Source organism: Alligator mississippiensis, chromosome 1 (assembly GCF_030867095.1).
Source record: "Alligator mississippiensis isolate rAllMis1 chromosome 1, rAllMis1, whole genome shotgun sequence".
NCBI lineage: Eukaryota > Metazoa > Chordata > Crocodylia > Alligatoridae > Alligator > Alligator mississippiensis.
The window spans coordinates 242,362,634-242,372,776 of NC_081824.1; the positions used below are offsets into that span (position 1 = coordinate 242,362,634).

Consider the following 10,143-nt stretch of genomic DNA (forward strand, 5'->3'; position numbering starts at 1 on the left):
ACGGGCACATGCTCACTTGTCTGGACCTGGCCAGAGGTGTTAAGTATGTTGCCTAGCCTGCTGGCTTCTGCAGGCAGACTTTGCTCCCTGAGGAGCAAATAAATACACAAAACAGTCTTTAAGTAACAAACAAAACCCAGCCGCCAGGAGGGGACTCCTTTGGTTCTGGCTCAGCACAGTTGTCTGGCCCCTGCATATAACAAGTGATTCAGTTCACAGTTTATTTTCTTTCTCCTTGCCAACTGTTCCTTCAGTTTGCCTCCTTCCAGTTCTCTCCTTTGGGATTTTAGAATCCCAGTGGGATACTCTTCGTGACCAGAAGGCTCTATAGCTGAATGCCCTTAACAGTACTGGCCGCCCCTTCTTAAGGGAACAGACCACCCTGTTTAAGGGCATTTTACTGGTGAGAATGCAAGTACTTCAAGAATTCAGGTGCTTCCAGAGCTAAGTGGGAGCTTGGGTATCTAGATTTTGCACCAAGGTTTCTAAAGTGGGTAGATAAGGCTTCCTTGTGAGCATAGCCCTGTTAAAATGGAATGACAGTTGTGTGTATATTACACAACACGTCTGGGGCGGCGGCCTCAGCAGGCTCCGGCCCGGCCCCCAGCCGCCTGGCACCGCCTCCAGCCCGCGCAGGCTCCGTGTGCAGCAGCGGTGGCGGCGGGAGGTGGGTGCGCGGGGCCTGGCCGGGGCGGGCGGGGCTTTGGCAGGCGCGGGGGCCCTGGGCCGCCGCGTGTCGCCCGGCCCGCGCCGCCATCGCAGCGCTGCGCCTCCCGCCGGGCCGAGGCCGTGTTACTCGCTCAGGCTCCGCTGTCTGCTTCCTCCGCAGCTGGGCGAGCCATGGCTGTGTCCAGCCTGACGCGGGCCTTCGGGGCCCTGCTGCTGGCCTCGGGCCCTCGTCTTTCCCAGGTACCAGCTCTGACTGCTCCCCTTCCCGGGCTGCGCTCTTCCCCCTCCGTGGACGGGGCTCCCCCTGCATGGCAGCCAGCACCCCTGCTACCAGCGGCTTAGTCTCAGCTCAGTGGGTCTGCTACTTGGGGCAGAGGCCACCTGTGCCAGGCGTGGGCCTCGGAGGGAGAACAAAAAGTCTTTGAAGACTGCTTTAGCGGGAAGAAGCCCCTCACATGTTGGCAGAGGGCTGGCAAGTCTTCCTCTGCCAGGAGCTAGCCTTGCCTTGGGTTGGCTGTACCAAATCAGAGGCACAGCTAGAGTGTCCGGTATAAATGTGTGCCTCTTTGCTTCCAGCATTCCCCAGATAAAGCCCCTGCACCCACCCAGGGGGCATCCTGAAGCTGATACATAGGCCTGGAAACATTTAGCTGGAATTTAAACCTCTAATAAATGTGCAGAGTTGCGCAGGAGGACTAGTGCTGCAGGAGCACAACCCTAGGGAAAGAGGCAGAACCAAGTTAAGATGACATTTACAAGCCCCACACTCACCCTTTGCCCTCTGGTCCCAGGGAATGACAGTGCTGTTCCTCCTGCTCAGCTGTGCTGTGCTGTGTAATTTAAGCAGTAGCAAGTGCTGCCTGGAGGTCTGTGGGACTGCATGAACAGGAGTGCTGAATAGGAGCTGTGCTGCATACGAGGGGTAGGCAGAGTGCCAGGATAGTGCTATCTGTGCCCACAGGGACAGAATGAAGGTGGGGGCAGGTTAGTATTGCCATCCCTGCATTTGGCGAATATTTGTATTTTGGCCATAAGTTTCTCTTTCTGGAGGAGCACAAGAAGGCAGGGCCATGTGAGGGCCTGCAGCATTCCTTTATAATAGCATGGCATGTGTGTATCTCACTTTTTTTGTACAAGTTCCCTTTTATTCTGGGGTTCTGTTCTTTGAATTCTTGCTGTTTGCTTTTGATTTCCCAGGTAGCCTTACAACCCAAGCATCCCTGTCTTGGGGGGCAGCTCCTCTCTGCATGCCATGGGTTCAGCACCTGTGCTGTCCTCTCCACCAACAACCCCTTGTGGAAATGCAGGATCAAGTACACCACCAGGCCCATTGGCATGAAAAAGACCGGAGGCCGTGATCACACAGGTACATCTAGAGTGCAAGATTCACAGCAGCCTGCTTGGCTTGCTAGACAGAAGCAGCTGGGGAGAATGGATTTTGGAGTTATGTCTACAGTGACCCCATTCACCCTGAGGGGAGATGGCCTGTTGTCCCATCTGGCCCCTACGGTACAGCTAGGGAAAGACCAGTTTCTATGACTCTGTGACAACAGCTCTGGTGTGTCTGGTGCCTTCCTTGCTCCCCTGTATGCAGTTGAGGGCAATCTATTAGTGTCAAGAATATACTGAAATAAGGAGTTACAGAAAGGGTACAGGTGTCCCAGTGCCATCAGACAATTATTTTAATATGTAAAATGAGTGTAATAGGAAAGGGGAAGCAGGAGACAGCCCATCTGGGCATCTGAGGAAAGCATTGAGGTGATGCACACATCCTACTGGATTGTGTCAAGCATGCATGGTGCCTCCTCAGGAGCAGCTCTTCTTTTGCAGGTCGTATCCAGGTGCATGGGATTGGTGGGGGACACAAACAACGCTACCGCATGATTGATTTTAAACGGTTGCGCTCCGAGGATGGGGCTGAGCCAGGCCCCTTTGCAGAAAAGGTGATCAATGTCCGGTATGATCCCTGCAGGTAGGTAGCAGCAAAGTGATTTCAAGGTAGGGAGAATGGTGGAGTCTGGAATCACAGTGCATGGGCCTGTGAGGACTCATAGGTGGCAGGAAGTAGCATGTGGGGCTTGGAGAACCCGTGAGAGGGCTGAAGGTTTCTTGTTTTGTGGGGGCCCAGGGAGGGTGGAGGTCCAGCTAGACCCACCCACCCTAGGGCCCTTGACAAGCTCCCTTGTTGTCTGTGGCAGGTCAGCTGATATCGCCCTGGTGGCTGGGGGCAACCGTAAACGCTGGATCATTGCAACAGAGAACATGCAGCCTGGTGACATCATCCAAAACTCAGGACACATAGGCAGGATGGCAGGTGAGCAACCCAGGGTCTCTACACCAAAGTGTAGGGACTAGGAAAGCCAGGTTTTGTTTTGTCACACGCCTGCTGGGCAAATCCCAGGAGACAGGACCTGGCTTCTCTCAAGGGCAAGGGCTATAGTGCTGTCTCTTACTGACTTTTATGCAGGATTTGTCAGGAGGAAAGAGACAACGGGAGCCTGGGGAGAGGGCAGAGTTCTTGTCAGTAATGCAGCATGTCTCCGGAGACCAGATGACAAACCGGTCCCCTGGGGTCATGCCACAGAATCATAAAATCCTAGGGACCTCAGGAGGTCATCTAGTCCAACCCCCTCCTCAAAGCAGAACCATCCCCAACTAGATCATTCTAGTCAGGCCTTACACACCTCCAAGGATGGAGATTCCATCACCTTTCAAGGTAATCTGTTCCAGTGCTTCACCACCCTCCTAGTGAGAGAATATTTCCTAATATCCAACTTAAACCTCCCTTGCTCCTTGAGACCATTGCTCCTTGTTCTGTCATCTGAGGCCACTGAGAACAGTCAAGCTCCATCCTCTTTGTAACCCCTCTTCAGGTAGATGAAGACTGCTATCAGATCCCCCCTCAGTCTTCTCTTCTGCAAATTAAATAAGCCCAGTTCCCTCAGCCTCTTCTCAGAAGTCATGTGCCCCAGCCTCTGAACCATTTTCATTGCTATCCACTGGACTGTCTCCACCTTGTCTACATCCCTTCTATAGTGGGGGGCCCAAAACTGGATACAGTACTCCAGCTGTGGCCTCACCAGTGCTGAATAGAAGAGAATAATAACTTCCCTTGATTTGCTGGCAACACTTCTACTAATGCAGCCCAGTATTCTGTTAGCCTTTTTGGCAACACAGGCACATTGCTGACTCATCCATCTTGTTGTCCACTGTAACCCCCAGGTGCTTTTCTGGAGAGCTGCTGCTTAGCCAGTCAGTCCCCAGCCTATAGCAATGCATGGGATTCTTCCGTTCTAAGTACAGGATTTTGCACTTGTCCTTTTTGAACCTCATGAGATTCCTTTTGGCCCAGTCCTCCAGTTTGTCTAGGTTACTCTGAATCCTAACCCTACCCTCTAGCGTATCTACTACATCCCCCCAGGTTGGTGTCATCCGTGAACTTGCTGAGGGTGCAATTCATCCCATCTTCCAGATTGTTAATGAAGATATTGAACAAAACTGGCCCCAGGACTGACCCATGGGGCACTCCACTTGATACTGGCTGCCAGCTAGACACTGAGCCATTAATTACTTAACTGTCGAGCCGGACAATCCAGCCAGCTTTCTATCCACTGTACAGTCCGTTCATCCAACCCATACTTCCTCAGCCTGCTTGCAAGAATACTGTGGGAGATGATATCAAAAGCCTTGCTAAAGTCAAGGTATATTATGTCCACTGCTGTCCCTGTATCCACAGAGCCAGCTATCTCATCATAGAAGGCAATCAGGTTGGCCAGGCATGACATGCCCTTGATGAATCCTGGCTGACTGTTCCTAATCACCTTCTTTTCCAAGTGCTTAGAAGTGGATTCTTTGAGGACCTACTCCATGATTTTTCCAGGGACTGATGAGGCTGACTAGTCTGTAGTTTCCTGGATCCTCCTTCTTCCCTTTCTTAAAGATGAGCACTGTTTGCCCTTTTCTAATCGTCCAGGACCTTCCCTGATCACCACAAGTTTTCAAAGATAATGGCCAGCAGCTCTCCGCTCACATCACCCAACTCCTTCAGCACCTTCAGATGCATTGCATCTGGCCCCATGGACTTTTCTAAATAGTCCTTAACCTGTTCTTTCTCCACTGAGGGCTGTTCATCTTTTCCCCAAACTGCTGCCCGGTGCAGTAGTCTGGGAGCTGAACTTGCCTGTGAAGACTGAGATTTTAAAAAAGCATTAAGGATTTCCATTTTTTACTCATCTGTCAGTAGGTTGCCTCCCCCATTCAGTAAGGGACCCACACTTTCCCTGACCTTCCTTTTGTTGCTAACATATTTGTAGAAACCCTAATTCTTACCCTTCACATCCCTTGCTAGCTGCAACTCCCAATTGTGCTTTGGCCTTCCTTACTTCATCCTTGTATGGCCGAGCAATATTCTTATATTCCTCCCAAGTTGTTTGTCCAAGCTTCCACTTCTTGTAAGCTTCCTTTTTGTGTTTAAGCTCGCCAAAGAGTTCCCTGCTCAGCCCATCTGGTCACTTGCCGTCTTTGCTAGTCTTCCTGCACATCGGGATGGTTTGTTCCTGCACCCTCAGTAAGGTTTCTTGAAAATACAGCCAGCAATCCTGGACTCCTTTTCCCATCAAAATGACCTCGCAGGGGATCCTGCCCATCAGTTCCCTGAGCAAGTCAAAGTCTGCTTTTCTAAAGTCCAGGGTCCTTACTCTGCTGCTCTCCATTCTTTCTTTCCCCAGGATACTGAACTCAATCATCTTGTGGTCACTGCTGTCCAACTTGCCATCCACTTCTACATCCCCCACTAATTCTTCCCTGTTTGTGAGCAATAGGTCAAGAAGAGTATGCCCCTAGTTGGTCTCTCCAACACTTGCACCAGGAAGTTGTCTCCAATGCTCTTCAAAAAATTCCTGGATTGCCTGTGCACTGCTGTATTGCCCTCCCAGTAGATGTCACTCCATGAGAACCAGGGCCTGTGGTTTGGAAACTTCTGCTAGTTGTCTGAAGAAAGCATCATCACCCCTGGTCTGGTGGTCTGTAGCAGACCCTCACCACAACACCATCCTTGTTGCTCTCCCCTGTATCCTTAACCCAGAGACTTTCAACAGGCCTATGTCCAGTTTCATACTGGAGCTCTGATTAATCATACAGCCTTCACATGCAGCGCAACTCCTCTTCCCCTCCTGTTCAGGAAGGACAGACAGTTTATACCCATCCATGACAGTGCACCAGTCATGTGAGCAATCCCACCAAGTCCCTGTTATTCCAATCACAACACGTCATGTTGCATCATGTCACCCAGGACTTGCAGCTGTTTCATGTAAAGTGGCCAGCCCTGTGCTCAGCTGAGTCTTGGTTGGATGTTGGGTTGTAGCACTCTTGCTGCAGGGTTCCAGGTGATATCATAAGAATTGCTCTGGTATATGCATTGCAGAAGCAAGTCCTGTATTGCCCCATAGAAGGCAGGGTGGGAGGGTCTAGGAAGACTGCTGCTTTGGGGCTTGTGTTGTTCCCTCTAACCTTGGGGTTCAGTGGATTTAGGAGGGACATTGCCCTGGCCCTGTGGGTTCCAAATGTTGGCGATGGAGGAGCCCCATCAAGCCCACCTTGGACTCTGTGATCTGTCAGCTTGGTGGGCATTTTGTCTTCCAGTCTCCGCCAAAGAGGGGGATGCATATCCATTAGGAGCTCTGCCTGTGGGGACCCTAATCAGCTGTCTGGAGAGTCACCCTGAGAAGGGAGCACAGTACATCCGAGCAGCAGGTATGTAGTGGACTGGGCTAAGAGAGGTTCCTTTGGAGGTCCCAGCCACAGCTCAAGGACCTTTGGCCTTGTCACTCTGCTCGAGAGTGGCAGCAAAGCTGCTTGGAGCAGCCTAGTGACTAGATACAGGCAGGCACTTTTCTAACTCCTCCCGTGGCCTGGGCAGCTCTCTGTGCCTGGTGCTGGTCAGAGATGGACAGCAGGGCTACCTGTCCCCAAGGAGATGGTGACCTGTGGGGGCTATAGTACCAGGTGACCAACACTGATCCTAGAGTGGCATCCTAGGGCTTTAGTTTTGGTGCAGATCCTTGGCCCAGAGTCAGAAGAGTCCTCGCTATTGCTTTGCTTATTATCAGGGATCCGGGTTTTCCGCTTCCCACAGAAAAATGGAGAAAACTACAGCATGCAACTGCCACTTACCTGGAGGGTTGTGCCAGTGGTGACAGCCGCTGCCTGGAAAACTTCCTGCCCAGCGGCCGGCCACACAGCTCCAGGCATGGCTCCACAGCTCTGGCCACATGCCAGTCTCCCACTTCCCCTCCCCTGGGCAGGCGGCTGGGCGGCACATGGCGGACACCATCACACTGCAACCCGCATCGCTTGCCCCCCACAGAGGGGCACCCCTGTCCTCATCCCCTGGCTCTGCTCCCAGTTGTGGTGTGCTGCCTGGGGCTGGCAGCACCCCCCACTCCCTCAGCCCCCAACCATCTTCCCCAGCCCTGCCCCACAGCCCCCAAGCTCCACTTACCTCTAGGATCCAGGGGCAAAGGGCATGGCTCCGCGTTGGCACCGCTTGCCCACAAAGCTCCCCCAGCCTGCGTGCAGCCTCCCTCCCCCCCCCGTGTCACTGCAGAGCTGTACAGCCAGTTGCGGAGCATGCCGCTGCATGCAAGTCCCCCATTCCACCCCCCAGCCAGGCAGCACATATGTGGCCTGCACACGGTAGTTGCCACCACACTGCTGCTGCCGTGCCCTGCACCACTTGCCCACAAAGCCGTGCAGGTGGCCATGGGATGGTAGCACAGGATGCAGTGGCAGAGTTGTGGTGGTAGCCTCCGTGCGCAAACCCCTTGTCAGACCGGCTGGCACATGTGTGGCCCACAGTGTGGCACCCCTGCCCTCACCCCCTGGCCCTGCTCCTAGGAGTGGGCACAGGGGCACACTCCCCCCCACCCCGATCTACCCCCCAGCACCTTCCCTTTCCCCCACCCTGCCCAGCCCCTTCCCCCCCACACACACTTACCTGCTGGGGTAGGTGTCAGTGTCTGTGCCTACGAGTCTGGGGGGCTGTTGCAAGGGGCATCAGGAGGGCTGTTGAGACTGGGGGGGGGAGTGCGGGGCACCAGCAGCATGGGGGGGTTGTGGGGGCCTTTGATTTTTATCATAGATTTTGGGTTTTTAATCAGAGAATTTGCCATTTTTAATCAGAGAAAACCAGGATCTCTGCTTATTATATAGTTTTCCTGTGACCTTGCAAAGGATTAACCTGCTCCATTTAGCCTGCTGCTGTTGGGGAAAAAAATCTAAGTCCCTGGGTTCGTTGGGCGGAGGCTCAGACGAACCACAACATAAGTTTAAAGACTTGATTTATTAAAGAATGCATTCTGAACAAACAACTGCCCCGCAGGGAAATTGCCTGTTGCACTTCTCGAATTACACAAAGCATTATATGGGAAACATGACGATATCATCACAGCAACAGCTTCACCAATCAACAATTGCCACTTGCTGCTAATTTAAATTTCCCTTACTGAGTAACTTAGAGCTGATAAAAGCCAGTTTATTCTAGTTTGCACTAGCCTTACTGTTTCGAGTTATGTCCTTCACTTTTTGATAGCTTATGCAGCATACGTGATCTGCTTGCTTACACATAATGGCGATGAAAGTTTCTATTTTGTTCCCCTTCACTGCCTGTACTATTACATCTGCTTGGGGACGGGAACTAAGTCCTACCCCAGCTGGCATGAGCTGCATTGCCCAATGCCAGCTATAGTCCTTGGGCAGGAGGCAGGATTTCTACCCTAAGGGCCTGGGACACTCCTTCCTGGTGTGCCTGCACCATGCATCTTGGTGGAGTCCCAGAGTCACTCTTCTTCAGTGTGTGGGAGGTAGGGGTGCTCTGCATACATCTAAAGGAGCCACTACACATGCACAGTATTGCAGAAGGAGGCTCAGTCTGCTTTTGGGGTACATTGAATTTCTGCAGGGATGCCTGCTAAGGGAAGCCATAACCCAGCCTTTTGCTCCTTCGTGTGCTGCAGGAACCTGTGGGGTGTTACTGAGGAAGGTGAATGGAACTGCCATTGTACGGCTGCCTTCCAAGAGACACATGCAGGTAGGTGGTAAGAGGGCATGCCAAGGCCTCTCTGCTTTGGACTTACTAATGGCTGCGGGCTGGGTCTGCAATCTCAACAAATGGGGAGATGTGGCCTGTGCCAGGGTCTGGCACCACCCTGAGCCTGGACTAGGCCATGAATGTCTGTCCTCAGTATGGGCCACTAGAGCCAGGGTCCTATAGACTCAGAGCACTTCCTTCTCAGTTGGGAAGATTCTGGCCCCCAACTAACTGTACTCTGTAGGGTGAGGGGAAACCTGTTAACTGGCCTCTGGGGCTGTGGTTCTTGGTCTTATTTGTATTCTCTGGCACCATGGTCCCAGGCAGGGTGACCACAGGATTGGAGACCCCTGGTTTTGTGTCTGCCCACTCTGGAGGTGGCAATGGGAGTCTGATAACCACTCTCCTTGTGATTGTCATGCTTCCCACATATCCAAAGAAGGAGAGAGTAGAGCAGGGGTTGGAGTACAAGAGGGAGCTTGGACTTGGGCTCACAGGATGGAGTGGAGCAGGGCTCAGAGTACAGATAGAGGGGCTCTGAGGCAGAGAGTTGTCCACGCACCTCTACTGCTTGCTTTTCTTCCTCTCAGGTGCTGGAGACCTGTATCGCCACTGTGGGCCGAGTTTCCAACGTTGATCACCACAAGCGGGTTATTGGAAAAGCTGGCCGGAGCCGCTGGCTGGGGAGGCGTCCGCATACTGGTCTTTGGCACCAAAAGGGTGGCTGGGCTGGACGCAAGATCAAACCACTTCCACCCATGAAGAGCTATGCCAACCTTCCCACAGCAGCAGCACATGATTGATACTCATGCCTCAGTTGACCCTTAATAAAAACTGATCTGTTGGCTATTGCTAATCCTATGTTGCTTGCTGTGCATAAGTTCTGCAGGAGTGCTGGGAGTGATCTCATGCGGGAGGGGCTCATTCTGCTGCTCTAACCATGGCACTACAGTCATGTTTGCCCTCCCCCTTACCTCTTAATGTGTGGCATGAGGCTGCTGCAGGAGGCACCTGCTGGGCTGATCTGTGCCTGGAGCACTGGATGTTGGAAATTCCTTGAGTGATCCCTTTGTGGGTCTGGGCCTTTGCCCCTTGTTCAGTCCCCTTAAACATCTACAGGGGTTTGAGCCCAGGCATCTTACCCTCTCTTCAGGTTCTACCCTTGCAAAGGAGCTGAATCAAAATGTGGCCACCCTGCATAGGAAAAAAATCCTTTTCTCTGGAGGTGCTCCCTACTGGCCAGAGCCCTGTAGCCAGTCCCTCTCTACCTGAGGTTTCTGGGCCATTCCCAAGAACCTTCCTGCCCAGTGCTGTAAGTCCTATGGTAGCCAGTGCAGCTGCATTTGTTGCAGCTGGTCCTAGGGTGCTGCTTGAGAGGGACCAGGCAG

General features: G+C 52.7%; 1 protein-coding gene across 1 annotated transcript; it reads left to right on the plus strand.

The window, feature by feature from the left end:
- Nucleotides 1–706: 706 nt before the first annotated feature.
- On the plus strand, nt 707–9,611 carry MRPL2 (mitochondrial ribosomal protein L2). The gene is made up of 7 exons (XM_019476063.2): nt 707–909; nt 1,867–2,035; nt 2,500–2,641; nt 2,868–2,983; nt 6,310–6,420; nt 8,682–8,755; nt 9,346–9,611. The coding sequence occupies exons 1-7, from the start codon at nt 841–843 to the stop codon at nt 9,556–9,558; spliced, it is 894 nt and encodes a 297-aa protein (XP_019331608.1). The 5' UTR covers nt 707–840; the 3' UTR covers nt 9,559–9,611.
- Nucleotides 9,612–10,143: the final 532 nt, after the last annotated feature.